We start from the raw sequence: 12,623 nt of genomic DNA on the forward strand, positions 1-12,623 counted from the left end.
AGGAATGGGTAATAATGGTGTTAACATGGCTGGTAGAAACAACGGATCCTATGTGATAGTCAAATGTTCGTAAGAAGAGTCTAGGTTGCTAATTACGCCACTCGTTTCCCTCTAAATGGCTCTTAAGAAAACAGACCCGCCAGTTGTGGACCTCTTTCATAAAACAAGGCTGGAAGCACTGAGTGTCTGGTTTCCTGTCTTCATCCCCATTCTTCACTGGTATTAGCTCCTTCCACCCCTTTCACAAGGTAACGCTCTCTCTAAGTATATAAAACAGGAAAACACGTAGTTCAGAAACCTTACTACCATCTATGTAAATCAAAGTTCCAATGATCTAAAGAGGGTTATGGAATGAGAAGAAAAGCAGAAAAGAGAGAGAGTTGGTTTAAACTAATATAACTATCCTGTTATTTATGTATGCACATGACACGACAGTAATAAAAGACTTTAAACCTGCTGATCATCTCGCAAATAAATCACTGAGACACAGAACATCTGTGGGTATAGGGAAGGGAAAAGAATATGTCCAGTAGACTGACTCTAGCAATGATCAGGAAACCCAAAGGCTCAGTTTTTGCACCCAGGGGCAAGCGCAGTGGCAGAGAAGCATGCTTGCATTCTTAAATATATAAATATATATATATATATATCCACAAGGAAAAAGAAAATAAAAATTAAACAAATTATATGTAAAAAAAACAAAACAAAACAAAAAAAACCAAACCAAACCAAATCAAAGAAACAGAAAAAAAAAGGCTGGCTTGTCAGGGAATGGGGTCGAGAAGGCCCCGGTGTGTGTACTTACATAGAGGTCAGCACCGTAAAATCCGTCCTGGTAAACCACACTGCAGAAAATCCACACAAAAACAAAAACAAAAAACAAAAGAACAGAAACACATTCCGGTTATTGAGGACGGCGGCATGCACATGCGCTCTACACAGGCAGGTGATGTATGAATACGGAACCGGGGCTGGGGGCCCAGCGCATCCGTGAGAGGACCGTGCAGGTGCGGTGCACGTTATACAGCTCCAGGACGTGCGAGGAGGGGGAGGAGCGCACAACTGGAAGGGACACCTGGATACTGATCGTCACAGAAAGATTACAACCATAAAAGGCATTCCCAGAGGGCCTAAGAGAACTATCGGAAATCTGCTGGGTGAGAAACAGCAAGTTTTCATACCCGGAGTTTTTGTTTTGTTCATTTTTTTTTTTTCCCCCCCAAAAAGCTTGCCCTAGGAGGAAATTTTTCCTGAGTTTCAAAATGATTGCATGTGTATGGGGTGGGGAGAGGAACGGAGAGAGGGATCTAACGTGAAAAAAATGAACCCAAAGAATTCCATCAGGGCAGGATCTGTATGCAGAGTATGTTTCAAAATTATGTTTAGTAATTTGTTCTCAGTTTCCTAGAAGTATGTACATGTTTTTTCTGATATCCATACATCACCTGCTTTTCCATCCTGCACATTAGACATGCGATAAGATTTGGCTGATCACACAAGCATGCAAAGTATTATTATTCAGCATTTTAAGAACCAATGCAACACCTCAGAAAAACAAGTCAATCAATTCTGACCAAAGTAAACAGAGAAATGTAATTAAAAAAAAAACACAACCAAAAATACCCACAATGCATTGCTTTCACAAGCAGAGATAATGAGCTAAAGGTTAAGGTGATTGGTCCAAGGTCCAAGAATTGAAAGGTGCAGTGGGGATCCCAGATAGTAACAATATAATCCAGAGCGGGAAGGAGAGGAACTGGAAGATTTTAAGGGTTCTTTTTTGACCATAAGCATATTCATGGAACTCTGAAAAATAGAACTGATAACTGAGGTTCTGGGCGTGACCAAGGATCATCCTGTTTTATTTAAAAGGATAACACTGAGAAAATAGCTGATTAGGAATAGAAGGGTTTATTTGCCTGTTTAGAAAAATGAATCTGTATCAAACAAAATACATGAATTTTTGTTTGCTTGATTTTTTAAATCCTGGACAACACTAAACTATTATAATCACAGGTTTCAAGCCTTTTGAAGTATTCTTCTGCATATAGACTTTCCCCAAAACATTATTTTGGGACCAAAAGACATGGAACAGCAGTAGAGATAAAAGGTAAGACTTTCTTCTTCACACTTGTTAAATCAAGATTTGGATATTTTAAATGAGAAGACCTGTTTATTGTTTATTCAACTAAGAAACCTGGATAATTTTCACCACTGTCTTCTCTGCTGTAGTAAGTAAACTACGGTGAAGTCTTTAAATCATATTTTTAACTTGAATATGAGAATTTATTTTTTGCAGGTAGCTGGAAAGCTTCCGAATTCTATTTACAATGATATTTTGTTGGGTTTACAGGATAGTATGGCCACACTTTGCGATGGCCCCAATACACTACGCCTTTGTATCGCACAACAGGCGGACTGAGCTTGTCTGTGATGCTCATTTAGCTACTATGTTCTGTTCTTTTTCATAGTTTCCAATTGCTGTTAAAGCCTGATATTAGAAAGTGATCTGCCTCTCAACTACATTTGAGTCAAAAAGACACTTGTTCTGACAGAGTGGAAAGCACTGAAGCCAAGTGGTAATTAATTAACCTTCGACTATTTCAGTAGGGCACACAGGCAAAGATTACAATCATCTCTTCTACAAAGAAGAGTGGTGGCATTAAAAACATGAATGAAGTTTACCCCAAGTTGCATCACTCACTGGGAATATTCACCTAAATTCTAGAAGAATTCTAATATTCCCTGTATCAAATGCCACAAGGAGGCTAGAACATAATGATTAATGATGAAATTAGTTTACTAAGCTGAAAAGCAATTTTAGGCCATTCCCCATATAATACTGGACTTATTCCTTGCCATCTTCCATGTAAATCGGTGGTTTAGTTAATAAAAAAGAAAACATGGGAAATCAGTGTTCAATGTAATGCACAGAGATTGGTATGATTAGACATAAAGATAAAATATCTTTAAGCAAACACAATCCTGACACAGACTTGGCAGAGAATGGGTTCTCAAGTTTGGCCAATATGTTGAAATGAGGTACATCGAATAGGAACGAATCCAACCGTTTTTATAAAGTAACTGAGGGAGATTACAAAATAAAGAAGTCCCATGTTTCTGGTGAGTGGGAGGTATCACTTTGCAAGCATGACAGTCAACAGTCTTGGACTGAAATGGAAGGCGCCTCATGAGCAATTTTCCTGGTGTGCAGAACTTCCGAAAGGTTTGTTTTTATATTTTACTATGAGTATTTCTTGATGAAATCATACTGCATCTTTATTCACTTCTTTAAAGAGATGTCAGAGGTTGAAGGTCAGAGGTCAAGTTGAGAGCAGAAAGAATAAAATTAAAAGCAAGTCATGGCAGAAGATGGAGATGATGGAAAGCATGGGAATTAAACATCTATAAACTGCAAACAAAAGTTTATTTCTAAAGCAGTTCCCTTCCAGCAGCTTCTGGAGCCTGTCCATTTCAACGTGCGTACTTGTCTAATAAAACTGCTCTGGGGCGCCTGGGTGGCTCGGTGGATTAAGCCGCTGCCTTCGGCTCAGGTCATGATCTCCGGGTCCTGGGATCAAGTCCCGCATCAGGCTCTCTGCCTGCTTCTCCCCCCACTCTCTGCCTGACTCTCTGCCTACTTATGATCTCTTTCTCTGTCAAATAAATAAATAAAACCTAAAAAAAAAAAAAAAAAAAAAACCCAACAAAAAAACCTGCTCTAATTCTGTGCCACGGAGGACCCCTAATGGCATGTCCATTTGGTCTATGAATGAATGCTACGTTAGTATACCTCAAAGCCAATTTTGCTGTCAGAAAAGGACCTACGAAGGAGGCTCTTCCCCTTTGAGTTTTAACTAAGTAGCAACAAAGAGGCTCCTCCGCCCCTGCTTTTACTCCTCAGGAAGAATATGGGAAAAAACCTGTCATAGGCAGAGAAAAGATGAAGAACGCAAATGTCACCTCTTCGAGGAAAGGAAAGTCCTTGGTACAACTAACTTGTTGAAGTCCACTCTTTATAAAAATAGAAATTTTAGGCTGACACTGAGAAACAACTAAAAACAAAACCTGCCATCTTTGCTCCTTCTCCCCCATTCGACAGCCAAGGATTGATTTGTTGCTATGGAATCAGTCCACTGCGTGAGACAGCCTCCACACCAAATTCAAAGGGTGAAGGACGCTCAGCTCCATTAGTTGTTTTACCATCATTCAGAAGCCAACTGTGGTTTAATTCTTCCTACTTCTCCCTTTCTCCCTGGATTCAATTGGACTTGGTTCATCTTTGAATTAACCTCTTTTAATCCGTTTCCTACAAAGAAAGCAAATCCATTGTGGGTAGCTAGCTCTGCTGCTCACCACCCAGGCAGTGAAACCAAAAGGGAGGGCGATGTGGTAGCCTCAGCCCCAACACAGGGTGGTGGTAAGGGGGTGAGCACAGCAGAGGCGGTCTCGTACTACGGTCTTGAGCTCCTAGTTTGGTTCTCTGCAGTAGTGTTAATCCACATTCGTGCGATGCTGAGTGAACTCCATGCCAACACACTGCTAGTAAACACAAGACAGTTCTGGCTGCTGTCTTAAGCCACTACCACGAGGGCTTAAGGTGGCCAAAATGAAGATTTATATAACGAATTGGTATTACGTTACATTCTGATGATGGTATGTTTTGGTTCTTGCCATCTAATCCATTAATGTACAAATATTCATAGAATGTCTACGATGTGGCACGGCGACATCCCAGAAGTTGTGAGAGGGCCATGGTATTCTTTTCTGTCCAGCTGCTTATTTTGGAATCTCATGCTTACCCTGGATAGGCGGGAATGGCTGTTGGAGGTACCGCTCGGACCGCACCGTATACCGTCCGCCCTCTGCCCCTCAGATGGGCTCCTCTGAAAGCGGCCGCCGTGGTGGCTGCAGTCGGGTAAGGGAAGCCAGGAACTAAAGGGAGACCCAAAATATGACAGGAATGTCAACTTGCATTCAGTCGCAGGGGGTACAATCCCAACTTGCTCTGAGCCACCTCCAGGAAAGGTTGAAAGATACATGCCCCACCTTTCCTGAGAAAGAAACGGAGAGAGCCAATACGCAAAGCCAACGAGGCGCGCTGCGCTCGTCACCCGTCTTGAGTGAGTCCGCTCTGCGCCTTCTCAGTTCTGGCGTTTACACGCACGCTGGTGAGAAACAGGCCCAGCAGCTCTAAGAACTACGGCCGTCCTAAGGGATGAGACTTTTCACTTCTGTGGGCCGTTTACATGGATTGACATGAACTCTCTAACTGGCCAATTATTAATCTTGTATTCACATGTTATTATGCGCATTATAGTAATTATTCTTTGTAAGAATAGTCTTTTGTGTTTGTACATGGTGCCAACCTCCGAGGCACACAATAATCTTTAGACATTTCATTAGTCCACTTTGTTCTTTTATCTAAAATGTTTTAACCCAGAAATGTAAGGGGAGAGGGAAACGACTTCTCCCCTGTAATCCTGTGGCCCTTAGGGAGGTAGGCAGTTTCTAAAGGTCTATTTTAAATGTCTTATCCTTTGGAAAGCACACAGAAACGTTTATTCCATGTTCGCTGAACTCGTTTTAATTATACCTTTCACTGGAGCAAAATGGCTCAGGTCAGAATGACTTCAGCGGTATCCACAGAGCGGAGAAGAACCATTAATTCTGGAGGTGCTTCTAAATGATACTCTACGAAAGGGCCCCTAGCAGACTTGCACAGAACGTAATATATCCCATAAGCATCTATTGCTTTGGTTTTCTTTAAAATCAACTACAGATTAAAATGTTCTACACATGTCCTCACCCGTCCCGACCTCTCCCAAGTATTTATGCTTCATGGCAATCTTAGTATCTTAGATTCTAACACAGGTTAAGCAGGACAGCATTTAACTCTCTCTCGAGAAGGTCTCCTCCTCTTCAGTTACAGTTTATACTTGAGGAAGAAAAAAAGACTAGCACACATCACTGTTTACTCCCAACAGTCAAAATCCATGCCAGGCCAACATAGGCTACTTACTGATTAAAGGAATGTAAGTGTTAATACCCCCTCTTCCCGACAGGGGCACTGCTGCATCATTGCCTAGGGACACGTCTGCTTGAAAGCTGGATGCTGATTGCATTTAAGAAAAATAAAAAAAATGCAAAAAGATTACAAAGGAATAGTAGACTGAAAAACAACAGATGTTGTTAACTAGCATGACCAGAAAAATGAACGAGCTTCTACCTGCATATAACTCAGGGCCATATACCGCTCCAACGACGGGGCTTAATTTCCAACCTGGAATGGAAGAGAAAAGAGTGAACACCGAAGACTGCGTGAGGAACACAGGGCAGGGGGTGAGGAGGGCATGTGCGAGCTGGCTCCAGAGAGCCCTACGCACAGCCCAGCTTAGCTGTGCATCACGACCTTCTCTGCAGATGCCAGCTGGGGGGTTCTAGGGAGGGATCTAGGGAGACATTTCCACAGCTGAGCATCTTTAAGCAGGACTAGCACAGTGAAGGGATAATGAGGAGCTGGGGGTGGGGGCAAGGACAGGCGCAAACTGGAGGGAGAGAAAAACTGGGAGGGAAGAAGGAAGAAGGAGAGGGGAAGGAAGAAGGAGAGGTAATGGAAGAAGGACAAAGAAGTACAAGAAATATAAATGAATCCTGGGCTCTGGTACAGTCTCTTTCACAGAACTGCTTAGAATGTATTCCTTCTTTTAGAAAGAGGAGAAAGACAGAATATGTCATTCTACACCACACCGTGATGGATTTTTTTATATGACATCTTCACACTGTTGGCTACTCTCGCTGTTATAAAGGTATCCTCTGAGCTCAAGTTTGAGCTGATCTTTGACTCCGTGTTCAATAATACCATGCTGATGGAAATCTGGGTAAGCCAAAAATCCCCTTTCTTTGGGATTTACCACTGGAACCTCAGGCAAGTGAGTAAGAAGAGACACACAGGAGTAAAATTCAAGGTACATCCCCAACTTCATGCATGTCATGGGATTTTATTTGGTAATATACATACTTAAGTTAATCAGTCATTTTAGCTAAAGTAGTACCCTTTATTTTATAGAAAAAAGAAAAATGTACTACCGCCCTGTTAAGGAGAATTCCAGATGAAAACATTAATCAATAGATATTCATAGAATTTTACACATAAATAAGCAAACATGCTCCATTATTTTTCTGAAAGACTGGAGACAATATTCAAGAAAAAAGGCATTCATTCTGAACCAATCCAATCCCCATTCGTTATTTTAGGTGCTCAGAGATGATGAGCACATTATTTCACCTAAAAATTGAGCAAATACCTCAGTTGAAATCCTACTGGAGTTGTAAGAATTCAGTGTTCTGCAATGTCTGACAAATCACGTTATTTCAACCAACGTAAATTAAACTGCTGGCTGAGAATTCACCAGAAGGCACCTCGAATACTCTTCTCAGAAGCTTTAACCATAAGCAGCTGTAGGTCTCTAAAGTTTGGCTGTTAGGCTTGAATATTAATTTAGACTAATATTCAAAAATGACTTTTTTCCTTCCTGCCAATGCCACTATTACTTAAACATTCCCTTAAGTAAAAATACACATTTTAATATTGGTATATAATGGTATGCGGTCAATAATACTTTGAGTATGTTTAGTTTGGTACAATTTACAATATATTTTGACCTTTACAAAACCCAAAGAGAGAGTTAAGAAAGTTGCTGTCCCAGCAGGACAACAAGTAAATACTACACTTCTCCAGGCTTAATTTCCTAAATAATAAGCTAAGAGGGCTGGGTTTTGAAGACTTCCATAGAGTCTTCAGGTGCTAAAATTCTGTGACTGACTATTAATGGAGACAAAAACAGAATCAGGTTAAAAAAGAATGGCCCAACAACTTAAAGCAAAATGAAGAGTCAAATCTAGAAGTAGAATTTCTGTCTTCTGAATTCCAGTCAGGGACTCTTTCTAGGACAGTGTTCCTCCTGGATCTAAAGGAAATGTGACTTACTTTGCTTCTCCTTCCTATTTTGTTTACAGTGGGTTATCAAAATAACCCACTGGAAAGGCAGCAGTAATAATCTACTACAAGGCAGAAACTTGTGTTTTTGTTTTTTTTTTTAAGATTTTATTTATTTGTCAGAGAAAGAGAGGGAGAGAGGGAGAGCACAAGCAGGGGGAGCGACCGACAGAGGGAGAAGCAGGCTCCCCACTGAGCGAGGAGCCCAATGTGGGACTCAATTCCAGGATCCTGGGTTTGTAACCCAAGCCAGAGGCAGATGCTCAACGAACTGAGCCACTCAGGCATCCCCGAAACTTGTTTTTGTGATAGCAGTGTAAAACAAACAAACAAACAAACAAACAAAAAACAAGAGGTAAAGGGGAGGTGATGGTATCACATTATATACCATTGATAAAATGGGTAGGGAAAATGTAAATTACACTGATTCGGACCATCCACTTGAAAAGCTGAGCTACATGTATCTACTGAAGAAATACCAGAATATACTAAGATACTTGTATTTGACTTAAGACATTACCAGCACATACTATCATACTCTAGCAGTAGAGTCAAACTTTTAAAAAGCAGCAGAAAACACCCCATTTGATTCTGGATAAAATTCCATGAAGGACGCTAAAATATACGAGAAGGAGTTGCTGCAAACCTCAAGACCCAACCTATGGGTTTCCTCTCCACCCTTCCCCAAGAGCCCTTTAGAGCACCGCTGGCAAAACCAATGGGCACTGCAGATCCAAATTCAGTTCTGTCCCAGGTAGATAACATGCGTCCAGATTAAGTGGACACATTTGCTTTTGTCAGGCAAAATATTCACACATGTATGAAACGCCCTCTATAGCATGCAGTCCCGGGACAGAAGATGGAAAACACATGCACATGCGCCACCATGGCTGTTATCTCTAGAGCATACCTTTAGAGGGAGAGCAAGGGATCAAGAATTATTCCACTCCTGCGCAGAGTGGGTAGGGATCAGTAGTAAAAGTGAGCACTGGTGGGCACGTATTACAGACAAGCCTATCCTATCACAAAGAATGATAGCAGCTAAAAATGAGAGTGCCTTAGTGGGACCCCACTGGGTTAACAGGTCACCCCGAATGACGTGTTTACGCTTTGTGTATGAACTTCACCGTGACCATTACAGCTTAGTAACTGAAAAACTAAGCTTAATTCTAAGAAACAAGTTAACTTTAAAAATAGGATACTAGAGTGCCTGGGTGGCTCAGTGGGTTAAGCCTCTGCCTTTGGCTCAGGTCATGATCTCAGGGTCCTAGGATCAAGTCCCGCATTGGGCTCTGTGTTCAGCAGGGAGCCTGCTTCCTCCTCACTCTGCCTGCCTCTCTGCCTACTTGTGATCTCTGTCAAATAAATAAATAAAATCTTAAAAAAAAAAATAGGATACTCTTCTAGTAAAGTACTTCACTGTAAATTAAACTGCCATAAGACTGAAATCAAGAGAGATTCTTTGATTACCAGAAGTTCACATATTAATACAAGTGACATCCTTCTGAAGATGACTTGTAATCTCTTACCATTTGCATATGGTGTGACCATCTTCTTATTGGTCATTACACGTGCTGTAGCATTATTCACCTAAAAATATAAAGGAAAAAGAAGGGGCAGGGAGAAAGTAGACCACATTAGGGAACATGGAGGTGCTCATCCAGTAACACAGCACTCAGTTTAATAAAATGTTAATTTCAGAGAACATTGATTTAAATAATATAGCGATATAAAATATTAATATATAATATTTTAATTAAAGTGTTTATAAAATGAGGCTAACAAGAGTAAAATGCAGTTTCTTGGTCTCCAAATGGAAAACTCGGGCTAGTTTACCACCAAGTGCTCAAAAGGAAAGATATATTTGCAAGTTCTTTGGCAATCTCGTAAACAGAGAAGTCTCTGCATTATGGGAAATACGGGAAAAAGTCAATAGGAAAAAACTCTGTGCATGAACTTTGAAGTTCATTAATAAAACAGAGGCTTGCCAGATGGGTCAGGGAATAGATTTACAGGAAGAAAATAAATCTATGGATTTCACCTGTTCTAATGTTCAGCATTTTTGAGGGCTGTGTAAGATTTTACTGTTTGAGGAGGAAAAAAAAATCAGAACTTAGAATTCCATGTTGACCATCTTCAGGACCATGGTGAATTATTTTAGACTATGTGGTCTATCCACTTAAGAATAATGTTTTCAGAAGGCCTTTAAATGAGGCACTCACTGAAAAGATAAAGCTCCGGTTTCTTTTGCTGTATGGTTCTCTCCACCCTCGTTACAGAAGTGCAGAATTCAGAGCATTCTCGGTGCTAGGGTAAGTAGGTGTTACAAAGATGGTGCCGATGGCAAGAAGATGAACGGAGCCTGAAGCCGGGAGACTGCAGCCCAGTGTGAAAACCAGCCTAAAGCTCTTGCAAGGAGGGTGCAGCATCACTATAGAACCTGGCTGTCTGCCATGTGGTCAAGTCAGAGAACAGGCCAGCGTTTAGAAAAAGAATTCTAAAACACACCGAATATAAATGTCTTATTTTGCCTCTGGGGATTTACATGAAGGTTATAATTTGTATGGTGATAAATTTGTGTTATGGAAAGCCCAATTTTTGGTAGAACCGGAACCCAAACATGTCTTAACAGGTCCTTCAGGATTGGCAAGAGTGGGAATCTTCCTTTGTGAGGAAAAGAAACTCCATTTACTCTAGTTCGACCCACCAAATAATAGAAACATTTCACATTTAAAAAGAAAGAATGGGATACAACAATGATGACTGAGAGCATGCAGTTAGTACACACACACACAAATAAAAGAAAGAAAAAAAAAACAATCAGTTTTGGAAAGAAGGGAGAGAGTGAAGAGCGAGGTTCTCGCAGACAAGGATTCGAATGGGGTCAGAGCTTACAGGAGCCGCTAGAGCAGAGCGCACCCAAGCGCTAAAAGGAAAATGGCCAGAACCAATCAGAAACCACCGGTCAGCAAGAGACCCATAGCCGCAGGTGACAGAGAGAAGGGGCAGGAGAGACAGAGGGAGAAGGATGGGGACAGAACCTGGGGCGAGAGAGCAAGAAGGCAGGGGAAAAGGAAAGAGAAAGTCAGGGGTGTCACGGGCAGCAAAGAGAGCTGTCAAGGGCAAGGAAAGAACAGAGCTACATACAGGTTTGGGGGAGGGGAAGGGAAGTAGAGGCGGGAAGTGCATTAATAAAACCAGCCAAACTTGGAGCTCAGTAACTCTGAGTAAGATGTGCAAGGGGGAAAAATCACCATGATGTCAGTAATCAAACAGCTCAGACCGCTACAAACAACATGTACATCCAAAGTCCAGGCGGCACTACTCAAGAGCATTGAAAATAAAAGGGGGAAAGGAAAAGGAAGAGGAACAAGTCAAATCACATTTTGTAGTGTTAATGTGAGATGGCAGATGGACTTTTTCTTTCTTATTTAATTGTTTTGTAATTAACAATTGAAAAAGCTTCTTGTCTAGTGCTTGGTTTCACTTACCGCCAACGGGCACCATCGCCAGCATTGTGTATAGTTACCAGGGAAAGAGGGAGTCAAGTGAAGGGCCCTAAATGCTAAACCATTGGAAAGGGAAGGAAAAAGCAAAATATGCAGACATCTTACTCAAAATGGTGGCTTTTATATTTCATACTTTAAAAAAAACTGGGAAAGGGGAAAGGAGCCAGTTAACCTTCACTGCGTTCTTAAAAAGGACTGGCAAACACCATGGGACTGCCGGGGAACACGGTAAAAGCACATTCACCGGGCAGCCGTCAGACCCTCTTGTCTGAGGATTTTATCCACTATTCCCAATGGCAGTTTGTGATAGTGAATATACTTAAAAATGCCACGAGTTTTGGGATCTTTCTTCCCTCCCCACCACCTCTGCCGTCTTGTACTCCTTGCTCATCACACGCACATGGAGGCGAACTGGCCGCCCAAGAGAGAGGGTACTGGCTGGCTCCTTGACTCATTATAGGACACAAAGTCACAACTGGATCGTTTTTAGACATTTATAAAGTTAGTTTTATTTTGGCCTGATCACAGGTATTCGTACGAAGTCTCGCAAACTGAAGCAAAGGAAAAAAAATCAAGAGAGCAGAAAGATGAACATTTTGGGGGAAAAAAGTAAATGAGAAACAAATACACATGTTCACGCACACAAGTAAATCAAAATGAGACCCCCCCCACCAACAACCAAAAAATAGGGAAAAGAGGACAGAAGTGTTACTTTTACACATTTTAGTGCAAGAAGGTGAAGGACACAGAGACACACACACACACACATATGCATGTGTGCAGACACACACACAAGACAGGGCTCCAAATGTGAAATAAGTGAAGGATACACAAAAAGAGAAATAAAAATATAAACCAGAAATTGAATTATTGAAGACATGCACCTCGATTTTACGGCCCTCTACCACGGTGCCGTGTAATTTCTCCCTGGCCCTGTCTGCATCAGCACTATTCTCGAAAGTTACGAACCCGAATCCCTGCATGCAGCGGGAGAAGGGGGGAAAACATGCACATCGTTATATTGAAATATTGATCTCTTGGTAAACAGAGAAAAAAATATCACAGTATGAAACTGACATCAGCGTCGACCCAGCAGTACTCTCCCAAAGTCACAT

General features: G+C 41.4%; 1 protein-coding gene across 20 annotated transcripts in view; it reads right to left on the reverse strand.

The window, feature by feature from the left end:
- RBFOX2 (RNA binding fox-1 homolog 2) overlaps positions 1 to 12,623 on the reverse strand; it is a 272,690-nt gene that overhangs the window by 15,501 nt on the left and 244,566 nt on the right. For 8 of the 20 annotated variants that reach the window (XR_007129530.1, XM_047742392.1, XM_047742391.1 and 5 more), the window contains 6 exons: positions 12,393 to 12,485; positions 9,529 to 9,589; positions 6,230 to 6,283; positions 6,023 to 6,115; positions 4,803 to 4,947; positions 806 to 845 (listed from right to left, as the gene is read on the reverse strand). Coding sequence is in view for 18 of the 20 variants with exons in the window: in XM_047742392.1 (XP_047598348.1) it covers positions 806 to 845; positions 4,803 to 4,947; positions 6,023 to 6,115; positions 6,230 to 6,283; positions 9,529 to 9,589; positions 12,393 to 12,485 (486 nt within the window). In the remaining 2 variants the exon portion in view is untranslated. Of the gene's footprint in view, positions 1 to 805; positions 846 to 1,220; positions 3,501 to 3,716; positions 4,310 to 4,802; positions 4,948 to 6,022; positions 6,116 to 6,229; positions 6,284 to 9,528; positions 9,590 to 12,392; positions 12,486 to 12,623 lie in introns of those variants that run through there. The other 12 variants (XM_047742395.1, XM_047742393.1, XM_047742404.1 and 9 more) reach the window with 5 other exon arrangements.

The sequence above is a fragment of the Lutra lutra genome, chromosome 8 (assembly GCF_902655055.1).
Source record: "Lutra lutra chromosome 8, mLutLut1.2, whole genome shotgun sequence".
NCBI classification, from domain to species: domain Eukaryota; kingdom Metazoa; phylum Chordata; class Mammalia; order Carnivora; family Mustelidae; genus Lutra; species Lutra lutra.